Source organism: Molothrus ater, chromosome 4, assembly GCF_012460135.2.
Source record: "Molothrus ater isolate BHLD 08-10-18 breed brown headed cowbird chromosome 4, BPBGC_Mater_1.1, whole genome shotgun sequence".
NCBI classification, from domain to species: domain Eukaryota; kingdom Metazoa; phylum Chordata; class Aves; order Passeriformes; family Icteridae; genus Molothrus; species Molothrus ater.
The window spans coordinates 6,810,356-6,824,310 of NC_050481.2; the positions used below are offsets into that span (position 1 = coordinate 6,810,356).

The 13,955-nt window shown below is 41.4% G+C and overlaps 2 protein-coding genes across 2 annotated transcripts in view; one reads left to right on the plus strand and one right to left on the minus strand.

The window, feature by feature from the left end:
• The window catches only part of METTL14 (methyltransferase 14, N6-adenosine-methyltransferase subunit), a 36,568-nt gene extending 30,044 nt beyond the window's left edge, over nt 1-6,524 (minus strand). Inside the window, exon 1 of the mRNA XM_036381842.2 lies at nt 6,453-6,524. The gene's annotated coding sequence lies outside the window, so the exon portion shown is untranslated. The remainder of the gene's footprint in view (nt 1-6,452) is intronic.
• The window catches only part of PRSS12 (serine protease 12), a 33,523-nt gene continuing 19,726 nt past the window's right edge, over nt 159-13,955 (plus strand). The window contains exons 1-4 of the mRNA XM_036381841.2: nt 159-625; nt 8,334-8,472; nt 10,377-10,555; nt 12,065-12,215. Coding sequence (XP_036237734.1) covers nt 307-625; nt 8,334-8,472; nt 10,377-10,555; nt 12,065-12,215 — 788 coding nt within the window. The 5' untranslated portion in view covers nt 159-306. The remainder of the gene's footprint in view (nt 626-8,333; nt 8,473-10,376; nt 10,556-12,064; nt 12,216-13,955) is intronic.

Consider the following 13,955-nt stretch of genomic DNA (forward strand, 5'->3'; position numbering starts at 1 on the left):
CTCGGGGGAAGCACCCCCCTGTAAACCCCGCCGGGGCTGCCCGAGGGGCCGTGCCCGTGGCCGGGCGGGCGCTCTGCTCCGCTCCCCGGCGCGCTGGGCAGGCTGCGGCAGGTAGGGAGCCGACAGCGCCGGGGCTGCGCCTCCCCTCGCCCCGCTCGCCCTGCCCCCGCGGGCCGGGCAGCCGGGGGCGGGCGGCAGGGGTGTGCGGCGAGGGGGATTAGCGGGACGCCGCGGCCCCGCCTTCCCTCCTCGCATCCCGGGCGCGATGAGAGGGGGAGATGGACCCAAGCCGGCGGGACTGGCACCATGACATTCGCCGGCTTCGTGGTGGCGCTGGTGATAGGGGCGATCCCCGGAGCCCGCGGGCCGGGGCAGGTCTCCGCCAGCCTCCCGGCAGCCCGCGCCCCACAGCCCCCCGCCGGCTGCCCCGCCGGGGGCTTCCCTGCGGCCCAGCGCCCCTGGGCACCGGCGGCGCCCGCTCTGCCTCGCCGGGGGGCGGCGGGCCGGGCGCCGCGGGGCCGCCGCAGCTCCTGCGCCCTACCCGGCGGCGGCGAGGGGCGACCCGGCTGCGCCCGCGGAGCCGGCCGGGGCGCGGCGGAGCGCGGCCGCGCTGACTGCGAGCGAGGTAAGCGGGGAGGGGGCGAGCCCGAGGCAGGGGTGGCGGCGGAGCGGAGCGGGAGAGTGCGAGGGGCTGAGGGACGCGGGGGGAGACAGACGCTGAGAGAGCCTTGGCCGGGCGGCGGCGTTCTCCCATCCCGTTCCCGGTTCCCTGCCGCTGGAGGGAACGGGGAACGAGGGGATGGACACCGTGTGCCAAAGTGACAGCGAAAGCTGTTCGCACAGGAGAGTTAAACTCGTGCATCAGAGGATGCAGCGGAAAGACGAAGGTCCCGCCTGGGTTTATTTCTCCGCTATTCTAATACTGGGTAGGTGAAGAGCGTTTCAAAGCTGCGCCATGAGCGTTCAGTAGGCTCAGCTTGTCAAGGCTGTCTGGCATTCCTGTTTTGTAACCGGGTTCACTTACTGGGAAAGCACTTTGTCTACAGAAGTGAAGTGGCAGAAAGAGAAATAGAAGGATGCCTGGCTCCAAAGATGAGATGTTTACACAGTATGACTTTCTTTGCCTCCCCCTCCCCAGTCTTAGGATAATGGGGTTCACAAGTTAGTGCTGGTGCTCAACAACATCTGTGAGCTGAGCCAAGAGACTTGTGCTCCCCTCACACACTCCGAGATGAACTCCCACTGACTTCAGTGGAAGTTTTCAATGCGTAAGGACTGAACAGCAATTTCTGCATCCAGCTCTTGATCAGCTTTACATTTCATCAGTGTTGGCATTAAATAAATTGATGTACAGTCTGGTGTTGAGTGACTTCACATTTTCTCCCACATTGCTCTGGTAGTATCTTCTACCTAAATAAGAATTGTGTCCTATCTATAGCTGTACTAAACATGACCAAGCATAATTGTTGAAATGAAAATGAAATTTCCTTGCTTCATTATCCTTCCTTTTACATCTTTTGTAATAGCACAAAGTCAGCAGGGAGATGGATCGTTAATATTACTTTTTTGTTTGTTGTGAAAGCCGACTTTGGGTTGTGAGGGTTTTTAAAAATCAATTTACCTTCAGATGACTGAAAAGGATTCTTATCCTTCTCTTACAACACTACCCATAGAAGGTGTGTGAAAAAAGGTAGTTTGAACAATTATACGTATTGGTACAAAATACCCCATGAAGAGGATATGGAGGTATCAAGGTCCCTATTGATCATTTACACATCAAAAAAATGCAGCTTCCAAAGCTGTGTTCCAAGTCACATGTACTCCTTCAAGAAGACAGAATGATGTTATGCAGTACAGATGTTTCTCTGGGAAGAATACCAGGCAGCTGTTGGCATGGAGGAGAAAACAGATTATTTTTTTCACAGATGAAAAAAACCCCAGAAGACTTCATGCCCTTTAACTGATCTCACTTTCAGAGAGGGTACCACAGTTGCTTCTCTAATTTAGCCCAGCATGTTAATAGTTTTCTTAGAATACTTCAGTCTGGTTCCCAAAATACTTTATGAGGACTTAGTCAAATACAATAGTGAAGAACACAGCAGTTTATTGCTAAGAGCCCAATCTTGCACTCAGTAAGTTTCAGAATCCCCTGTAAGTTCAGCATGAAGGGGATTTAAGCAACAAAAACCACTAAAAATACTACATGATTTGGGTTTTGCTGTGTTTCTCCAGTCTTTTCAGAATGCTGCTTTGTTCCCCCAGAAAAAGGAAATTCAGGTTGGCCCCTGCTAGGAGGGAAGACACAGCTACTGAACAATAGCCAATACTTTGTAATGGACAGATCATCTGTTCCTGTTGGACTTGGTGGTAAACTCCAGTGGCATCACCCAGGCCAATGTCTGTCCAAAAGCCTCCATGGGGCAAGATGAAAGAATTAGAGAGTTTGTGAGATGGCTAAAGGTGGAACATGGACACAAATCAAGCCACTTGTCCAGAAATAAAAGATTCCTGTAACATTCCCCTGAAGTATGTTCCTTTCTTACAAGAGGCAAAAAGATGCCAGTGAGGCAATGTCATGATGTGGTTATAGCTAGAGAGAGACAGACTGCTCAGAGAGAAACTCACTACACCTCTTGCTTTAGTACCTGGGCTAAGGAAGCCCATACTCAGTGTTAGGCACCTGCCATAACTAAATACAATACCATATTCAAAGGCTTACCTGTAAATCTCTGGGTTTTTCTAGCTTAAATATTATAACATATCTGCAAAGTTAATTGGCTAAACTTTGTGCTTATGTATATGTTAAATTGTTTTATATTTAAACAGTGACAATGAAATTTTTTTAAAGTGCCTTTGCAATTATATCGTACAGTACTAGACTAAAATCAGTTTTACTGTTTAAACTAATAGGTTTTGTTGTTTCATTTCCTTCCTTCTAAAAATATCTGGGTAACATTACTTATTCATGCCTTGAAAGCAAGTAAATGAAATAGAAATACATATAACTTATCACGATTAACCAAGGATACCAGAGAGGACAATAAATGAATATGAGCATACTCTGCACAGAGCCCGTATAAGTCCACCAGAATTTAGTATTTTAGTTGCTGCTAATAACAACTTACCTGTGGTCTACTCAGGTTCCAAGAACGAGGCCTAGCTCAGTACCTGGGAGCAGCTGCTGTCACACAATGCTTGTGTGGCACATAGTTACAGTTTTGTGCATATGTTGTTCATGCTATGTTGTTACACATCTAATTTAAAGCACTCTGAATCAAGTGGGTTAATTATTTGCTTTTCTATTACGAAGAGGGACCAATACAAAACAAGGTAGGTGCCTTTGTCAGAGGTCAGTGGCAGAACTGGAAATAAAGTACACATCTCCAGGAAGGCCTGACTTTAGAACCTTTCCATTAAAATTGCTTTTATCAAAAGGTGATTCCACTAATGTCAATCACATAAAGGTTCACTAAATTTTTGTGAGAGAAGAATCAAGCCTCAGACTCATAATCTAAACACTAGATTATTCTCCCTACCTGTTATCCTATAGTCCAAGCAGTTGATGGAATGACTTCTGGGACTTGGGTTTTTTCCAATAGCTTATGATTAGAAGTGAAACATGAATGCCCATATTTTCCTTCTAAGAAGCAGCTCCTCTGGAACCATTCTTACCCGAACTGCACAGAGTGAGACCCCTCATTTTCTCCAGCTCTGCCCACATATGACAAGTGCAGTCCTTCAGAGCCTGTTACATTGCTTAGTTTCAGTTTAGATTCTCAGAGCTTTAAACCACTGATTGCTGACATGATGGATCTCACTGCTGCAGAGGAACCAACGCAGCACATTACACACTCAGTGTATACAATATTTATGAAAGTTCTAATATAAGAATCCTTGAGTATGCAATACTGCTACTGATCCTCAAGATAGTTCTTAAAAAGTAGTTCTGCTGGAGGCACCCTTTTTCAAGGTTAAAATGCCTGGAGAAAATAACTGTAATTTTAGTCTAAGAGCAGTGCTCAGGAAAGTGACAGACAATAGCATTCATTGATCACAGTGAGCACCATGCATAATTTTGCTGAAGTTAACAGGATTCATTTATTTTATTTTAGTTAGGCCTGATCCTGAAAGGGGAGTTTCCATTGATTTGAACCAATGTTAGGTTTTACCTGTGCTACATGCAGCTTTTTACAAGTACCTCATACAAACCAGTGAATTAGTTTTATTCTGAAACTGGGATAGACCCCTTTTATATGTATTATGGATCATCCCCATGTATTCTAAATACTACAAGTAACTGTGTGATCCCATGGGATATAGAGCATGTATCAGTGGGAAACCTTCGCACTTGATGTCAATTTGGACTGACCTAATTGACTCCAAGACAGCAGAGATGAATTGTCAGTGCAGGGCCCTTTGGAAGCACTGTTCCACATTGGAACACCTTGAATATTAGTGCAGAAGTAAAAATATTTGTTGTTTTTACAGATTTCCAAAATTGAAATTACTTCTCTTGCTTTGCTTTAAATCTGCCATTTCAGAGCACGCTGCACCGGGGTGAAAGGCACAGGCAATTTTTACTTCTGATTCCTATTTTCCCAGCCTACATTTACAGCCAAATTGCAAACTTTTGGACAGTGTATACCAAGAAACTATGGCACGCCTTTAGCCAACATCATAAACACTACTGCTGCAGCTGTAACACATACAGCAGAAGTGGAAATGATTCCCATCCTATTTGCAATTCAGCCACACAGTAACAATGCTCATTCCCAGTGAAACATAAAAAATAAAAGAGTTTGAAGTTACCCAGCAACTCTGCACATGAGAATGTATAGGAAAAGAGGCCAAGCACAACAGTGCAATTCCTTTGAAGCTCTTCTGCTTTTCTGAGTTAATTAAAAGTTGGCTGGGTGGTTTTCCTCTCCCTGTTTTCCTGAGTGTCTCATCTTCAGCCTATATGGCAGGTGTTCTGGAGCAAGTCTCAGCAGCACCCACTGGATACCCTTACTTCCTTGCATTTGCAAATATAACTTAATCTCCTTTCAACAGTGATAGCAGATAGGAAAGACTCTGACTTGGGCAGATACCAGGACAACTAAAATTACCAGACTGTATGTAAACAACAGGAATTGACCCTCAGTAACCTCAGCTAAAACAAAATGACAGTAAATGCATACATACTTTCTGAGTATACTCATTTTTATAAATGAAGGCATTTCTGTCAAGACAGCAGATTGTATTTTTTGATAAAGGGCTGAATTAAGTATGTCCTAAGACCACAGTATATGTCTAGAGCTGTCTCATAGGCCTGCTTTGTGTCCTGTGCCCTTGTTTCTAACTACTGTGGGGTCACATCACCTCTCCTCATCCTCCCTCTCCTAACTAGTGCTGAGGAGGGCAGAGCCATGGGCAGGATCCTGGTGCTGCTGCTCTCTGTTGTTGAGCTTTGTGTTGAGGCAGGGCAGGTTTGATAAGCACTTTAAGCAGAGGTCTGACACCATACTGAACTGGTGGAGAGCAGAAAGAGTAGATACTACTGCATTAGTTCTACTCCCAATGGGTTTATAGTTTTGTTCAGCAACAAAAACAGCTGAAAAATTATAGCTTAAAAATCTGAGATGCTACTGTACCTCTGACTCCAGAAACCTAGAGCCTCCAGTGCATACACTTAAGCCAGACATGTTTTGTAAGAGGGAATGCAGACACTCTGCAGAGTTGTTGTGCTCCAGGGGCAGCACAGAGGAAGCCCCTGAGACACGTGTTTGGGTGCTTGAGGTGTTACATTGGAACAGCAGTAGACTTAACCAGTGAAAATAAGAATTAACCTGTATCCTTTCAATCATGCTAAATATTAGGTTTCTTGCTTCCTATGAAGTGAAAAAGTGTTTCTGGCAATTTTACACTGCAAACACTGAGTATCTTGCAATTAAAATATTAGCACATGAAGAGATAGTTGGTAATACAGTATAAACACACACCTGTGGCAGATCAGTTATCCTGCAATTCCCTAGGATCAACTGACACAGGAAACACAGAGCTGTGTTTCATCATGAAGAAAGAGTTTTATATACTGGAAAGAAAAACCAAGCTACTGTAATGAAAGTCTTGATGTTGAGGTTCTGTTTTATGAGGAATCACTACTGTAACTAATGTATCTCTTGATCTGGTAATATAACTACCAGGTGTCTGAACACCACAACATTTTGAGTAAACAACAGAGAAATAATTTTCTCATTAGTACCTTTGATATGTTTGCTACATAATTATGACTTGGTCATATGACAGAGGTTGATATGTACTTCAAAGTACATGTACATTATATTCGGTTGGCTCTATTAAATGGCAGATTTAATATTACCTACATGTAAAAATAGGCTTTCTTTTTATTTCTTTCTATATTAATTCATCAGGTGAAAATCAAGAATATTTAAAATTGGTTACAAAATTACCTTTAGCAATCCTCTTGTGTGTTTTGCTGTGTGTACGTGACTAAGTTCTTCCACCGCTGTCATTGGGAAATCTGTAAATACAGAAAGAGGAGTGAGCCAAATTCTGCCATGGAGACTTTAGAAGAAAATTTTATTCTTCAAGTACTCCCTTATTCAAATATTTGAATAGAAACATTGTGTAATGTGTACTCAGGAAGCACTGTATTGATTTCAGTAGGTGTCATGCAGCACTGTAAGCAATCATGCACTAAAATAAACTTATTTTTGGAGATGACATCTTCAAACTCGCTTTCTGGTATGTCAGGAATCACTTTGCTCTGAGTGCAGTTGATGTTTCAAGTGAAAATAATAGTCTATACAAAAGTCTGGTGAAGAGCAGAAATAAACAGAATTCCAAACTCTGTCTGTCTGTGACATACAGAAAAAAAAACAAAGAGAAAAAAAATTAAAGACAGATAAACGATGTGCAACATGTCTACAGTATAGTTATATTTGACTCAGTAATGATCCTCTCTCAGGAATGATAGCTCACTCTGTAACATGAGTCAAATAAATGTTGTTTGTAATTTACTGCACAGTAAGTTACTGCTGAGAAAGTAAATTGGAGGCAAAAAGGAACACGCCAAGCCAAACATGAGGTTAATTAATTCCTTGAGTTATTTGGCAGTTGTTTGGCTTTGTGGTTTTATAAAATACACTGAACTAAACCCAGGACAGAGGCTGAGAAGAAAAAGTGGATCTACCTATTATTATTATTATTATTTACACGAAGATGAACACAGACACAATGAAATGCAGGCACAAACACTGACTGTCTTCATCCCATTGCTAAACTCCTGCAAACTGGATGATGGTGTAGCTTCTAAGTAGATCACAGAACAGAAGCAGATGGATTAACTGGGATTTCAGACAATATGAATTGTCTGAATATATCTGGGCTGTGTTTGATAATTTAACAGAAATGTTTCTTGTTGAATTACTGTCATGATTTTCTCTGTTTCTCTGTAGCTATCCCTATGACCAGCTTTTCCCACCTTTGCCAGGGGCACTTGGCTACCTTCAACAGTAGATGCATCAGACATCTCAAGTAAAACTACTGTAATACAAAAATGCAAAATCTGCTATTTTTCTTGGATTTCTGTGCTCTGTAGCTCTCAATAAGCATTTTTCCCTCCCCACTTCTTTCAGACAATTCCTTATGGTTTTTAGCTTGCTTTGTCTGAGAGTTTGGTAAAGACCTCTCATGAATTAATAGAACTACATGCAGTGTTTTTCTGTCTGAGAAAAGTATGAACATTCTTTGGCTAAAATAAACTGCTGTCATCTATGACATGCATAATGTTACATGGGTCAGAGCAAAAGCTATGCAGTCCATGTGGTTATTTTCTGATTCCCTTGAGGTCAATGGAATTTTGTGAAAGATAAAAGTACAGCATATTTTACACAAATATATATATATATACATATACACACACTGTATAAATATATATATATATATATATATATATATATATATATATACACACACACACATATATATGTTTTGCTCATTTGGGTAGAGGAAATCACATTTCAATAATTATATGTCTATAAATACTTTGTGAGATCTTTAAGTTATAGCATCAGAAGGATCAGAAATATGATGCAGTTTCAGTATGGGGAGAATAATGCTTCCCTCATGTACAAAAAGGGCTCTCTTAATTTGTGCATCACTGTATGAGAGTGTTAGGTGTGCCAGAATGTTTCTTGGAAACAGCTCAGTATCCATGAAACAAGAACTCAGGGAAAATGAAGTTCAGAGTCTTTTGTGTGGGATGCCTTAACCAAGCAATAGAGTATCTTGGAGGTGTAATTGTTTTATTTTTAATTTTTGGTAACTAGGGTCAGTGAGACTCCGGGGAGGCAAGAATGAGTTTGAAGGTACAGTGGAGGTTTATTTGAATGGAATCTGGGGAACAATCTGTGGGAGCCATTGGGACAATAATGACGCGACAGTTGTATGTCGACAGCTTGCACTTGGGTAAGTTTCAGTTCAAGTAAAAATCAGTCAACTCATTTTCATGATGTTTCAGTGTAAAGGACAATCTGCTTTGTAAATCCTGGGGGCTTTTTGTGTTTGATGATTGCTTTTTTCTGTTTGAATGTATTTGAATGCTGAAGTTGTTCTTCCCAGAATACTTTGCTGGCTTCAGCTGCATTACACTTCAATAAGGAAATCAGTATTTCCTCAGAAAGCTGAAGATAGGATCTGGACAGGAGCAGACTGTGGCAAATGCTTTGCTTTCAAAGTGAAATGTGTGAACAGGGCAGCAAGCTTCAACAAACTGCTCTACTGGACATCTGGGAGATGTCCACATGGACAGAATTACGTGGTCTGATCCTGATCTCACACATCTAAGTGTAAATTAACAGCTCCAGTGAGGTTATTGAATCTATAACAATGTAAATGGAGCCAGGATTAGACTCTACATGGGCTCCTAATCACAGGAAAATTCCTAATTCTCAGGGGCAAGGGGTTATCCTAGTAATCACCCATTGTAGTATGCCAAATGACACCTGGAACTCATCCTACGTTTTTGGCAAATGGCAACACTTTAGAGCTACAGCCATACTGGACAGGCTGAAAATCCCTGCACTGTCCTTGCTGACCATTACTTCCCACTACTGCCAGAATGCAGTTAATCAACAGCACCCTTTAGCATAATTTGTCTGCCTTTATTGCCTTTCTAACATTTCTTTCACTCACATACCAAAGCACTGGTTTTGCTTGCTACAAGCAGTTAGGGGCTTTTATAGCAGACTTGCACTTTGACATTCCTAATGATTAATCCACTTTTTAAGACTGCTAGCCAGAACTAAATCTAAGCTGGTTTATAATGTTCAATACCAATCTGGACACACCATGCCAACTTATAAAAATATAAGGATTAGATGAGATAAAAGTTCAGCCATCTGGAGGCTGTGATTTTGCTTATGACTTCAGCTGTCTACGTGCAGTGGCTCCTTCCCTCATTTTCATGTGAGTCCTATCTGCTCTCTATACCCTGAACATTTCAGCTGAACGAGGCTGCTGTTAGCAAAAGTAGTTCAGCAATAGGGGTGAATGGTTTTGTCTTTCCAACAGAAATGGCTCCAAGCTGAACCCAGGCCAAAAAAGCCCCAAGCAAACAGTAGCTAAAACTTGGAGCTGTCTTGTATGTTTCAGAGAAATTCGGATCTCTGTACCACCAGGTGAACTCACGAGGCATTACTGGTGCTTTTCAGGAGCTCCATCTATCTGTTCCTTTGATATCACCATATTTGGGCTTTGTTTTAACTTCACTGTGCTTTGCAAGGAAGAGAAGATGGCTCTTTAAGTGTTACTGTAGATTCAGCATGAGAAGGAAAGAGAGCTGTTTATAAAATGTTCTGGGTGGATGGGAATGGCTGAATTGAGAAAAATGGATGGGGGCCTGATCTGATGGAGTGTGAGGTGGTGGCACTGCCCCATCATCACAGCCACAATACAAGGCATTTATGGGCAGAGCATGGTATGTCTGCATGGAGTAAAGGACAGAATAAGGGAGAAAGACCTGGTGGCATTACCCCTCCTGGAACTGTAACTATAGTGGGCTGGTACTGTAGATTCACCTATGGACTGTGGAGTCTGTGTAGATTTTGTAGTTAAGAAATGGGAGAGCAGGAATGTAGCTGGCTCTGCAGCAACACAGTCATTGTACTAAAATATCCCACAACAAAATGGTGAGAACTGGGTCACATCTGTTACTTTTCTTTGTGCAGAAGACAATGGTGAACTGTATGAAAATGTGATGAATTTACACTACTGAAGAAAACCCTTTCTTTTCTACTCCAAGATTTATATATGAGAAAATGTTTCCACTTCCCATCCTCCCACTCTGATATCCTATCCTGATATTTTTACAGGGAAAAAGGTACAGCAAAACACATACCCTTTTCTGGATTAGGCCTTATTCCTGTTTTCTGGAGTGAAGTGCGTTGTCGAGGTGATGAAGAAAATATACTGTTATGTGAAAAAGACACCTGGCAAGATGGGACATGTCCTCAAAAAATGGCAGCTGCTGTCATATGTAGCTCCTCCCTGGGTAAAAAAAATACATATGTTTTCCTCAAGTCCTTGTTTTATTTAAGTAGAAGTTTAATAATTACAATAATTAAATTAGAAAAAGTGTTAAGATTTCTTGGAACAGATTATACAGATTGAATAATTGCATTATTAACTGCTCCAAATACCTCAAGCAGCACCTAGCTTAACAACTTTTTACCTTTCCTAATCAACAACAAATTGTTTCTTTCAGATGTAGGTTGTGAGAAAGAGTAAGGTAGCAAGAATCTCTGTCTGTAAAATGAAGACTGTTTCCCCACTTTTTTTTAATGTCAAACTTACATTATTAGGAAAACAAGTATCATTAATGTTTTTAAGATATTTGATATTATTTTAATCAAGATGCTAACTAAATGGGCAGGCATGCCATCAGATTTAAGATAGTGCTGCCTCGAGTGGGGCTATGCAGACAGTGCTGGGGATTTGGCAAGGCCAATCTCTCAGCTGAAACCAAAACATGTGGCTGCAGCCAGTTCTGTGCTGCCTTTCTTCTCCTACTTATGTTTTTAAGTGGCTTTTAAAAGAAAATTTTGGTCTTAGAAAAATTCTTGAGTAGAGGGAAGGGAGAATCTTTTCAAGCTAGGAGACAAATTAAAGAATGAAAACAAGAGAGTTTTGCCTAAAGAAACTGAAAATTATAAATGCTTTCACATTATTCAGGTTCTATTGCAAATAGCCTTTTAAAATATTTATACCCCCCTCCCCCATATTAGTGACACACTAATATGAAATTGGAGAAATGCCCTCAGTACTGTTGTTTTGGGGTTTGTTCTTAATAACGAAGAACTAAATAGTAGCATTAATTGGCTGGAAAGTTACACAAATATTACTCAAATTTAAATAATTTGGATGTTAGATATGGTGGAACTTTAAAATAACCTGGTTCACATTACAGCAATTATGGGGTTTTATATGGCTTTAAACTATTTCCATTATTATAGATTTATTTAGCAGTGATGCTTTCAAGACAGTTTCTTGGTACACCAGAAGAGAGCTACTGATTTTAAAAGATCAGAAGCAAGCAGGGAACAATACTTGCACAATTCAACTGAGACTCCATAGTCAAGAGATTTCACAGCTCTGACTGCATTTTCTAATGGAATGAAAAAAAGGATTAATTTCTGTGTCCATCACATAATTTTTACCTCTTACTTCAGATTTTACCCAATTTTGCTCTTACTTGTAGAAAAGTAGCTCTCCTGACTGATTCAGTATTTGGCCTTACAGCACTAAGTGTCTGTGAATGCTGTGACACTTAGGTAATTCAAGATCAATATGCTTACTTGTATGTGTAAGCTTTTTCAGCTAGTGAGAGTGGAGCATAAAGGAACTCACTTTACTTTCAGGTTTTCCATCTAGTAGAAAAAAGAAAATGCGGTTCTTGAGTGATGTTGGAGGAACCATTAAGCCACGTCTTCCTCCCTCTTTACTATCAGAATGATATTTTTGGACATGAATGACCTGTTCTATATCCTGTGTTTGCTGCCAGGCCCTGTCTTCACTCCGATCCGGCTGGCTGGTGGGAGCAATGCCCACGAAGGAAGAGTGGAAGTTTACCATGGTGGCCAGTGGGGCACAGTCTGTGATGACCAGTGGGATGATGCAGATGCTGAAGTTGTCTGTCGGCAGCTCGGCCTTGGGTTTGTTTTTCTACATGTTTGTTATTCCAGCAACAAAGCAGAAGAGTTATCAGACCCCCTCAGCTGAAGCTAGGAGAAGTGTAACTGTCAAAAAAATGCTCCTTTAGAATCATACTGATACTTTGGAGCAGTAACTGAGTTTATTTATAGAAGATTCAGGTACAGTGACATTATTTTCAATTCCCCGGAACCAGTTTTCAGTGTCATATGAGAGGGCCAATTTTGTCTGTTTGGCCAGACAGATAAAGAATAAATGTTAACTTTGTAGTGAAAACTCACTACAATTCCTGTAAAGTTTCAATCCAAACCTGTAGGTGAAGAAAGAATTTTTGACTGTTTGAATCCTTACAATTCATTTTACTGCAGAGTCTGACAGCCTCCTGGCTCTGTCACAAGAACTCTGCTTTGTCAGGAAGGATATGTTTTTTGGCATGCTTGTGAAAATCTCTCTAGATTTGTTTAAGCCATGCATCTCTGAAGATTTTCAGTTTGCATATACTGAGCTAGAGATCTGTTTGAGGTTTTGACAGTTAAGCTTCTCAGTGATTCTGTCTGAACTAAGCATGGTCCGAAATACAGCTACAGCAGCAGAAGAGGATTTTCTTGATTCACTTTCTTAACAGCCAGAGGGGATTTTGATACCCCACAGAGGATAAGTATTGGTATTTGCAGAAAAATGCTGCAGAGGTGGGAGACTAAGAGGAAAACTGCTGGACCAGAGAGGAAGGAGATGAGGACAATTGGGATGGAAGGCCAGTAGGGCTGAAGAGGGAAAGAACTGGGAGCAAGAAGCAGAGAAGATGCTGGGTTGTATCCCATGCAGGAGAAGGGGATCATGTCTGAGACAGACTGGATGAGAGCTAAGCAGGTAAATGCAGAGGAGACTGGAACAGAAATTGCCTGTTCAAGCCTGCTGGGACTACAGTGAAGTGAAAGAAGTGGTATTGAAGGTGCAAAGTTCTGTGGCATTAATGGGTGATTCCCAGAGCGTACTTGTTTTGTAGCTGAGGCCATGGGCTACCCATGCCACCCAAATTAGCTCAGAAGGATGAGAACTTTGGAGTAGTTAAAAATATTGTAGATGCCCTGCTGAGCCAACATAGGAACCAATATGCTTCTCTGACATCTGGGTTTTTTTCCCCCCAGCTTACTTTATGTTGTATTTCTCTATTCCTGCACATTTTCAATTGGGAATACCTATTGGAAAGTCTATCTTCTGGCAGGCTTTTCTTGCTTTGGAATTGGGCTGCTATTAATAGGTGTGGGGAGTTCCTAAGCCCTGCTTTGCATTTCTGTATACTAATGACAAGTGTAATGCTCTTAGCCTGCCTCCTTCCTGATGACACTAAAACTTTTCATTACTTATATTTCATCATCACAAACTGCAGTTTTGTGATGCTTCTAATTTGATTTGTTTTTCTGAGTAAATTAATTGTATTAAGATGGTGCTAAACCTGCTAAGTCTTTTTGAAATATGTCTAGAGATTTACAGCATTTCCCAAGTAAGCAAGATGTCACAACAAACATGCTAATTAATATGAAGTGAAATCAATTTACCAACAGAGGCAGTAGACCAGTTCTGAAGTACTAAAAATAATCCAAATTTGCATACTGTTAATCCATCTGGAAACACGCCAGAAACTGTAAAAGTAAAGCTTCTCAGTAAGCAGCTTCCCACACCCCTTCTACTTTTCTGTAGCACTCCTGTAAAATTCCAGAATTTGAATCTACCATTCATAG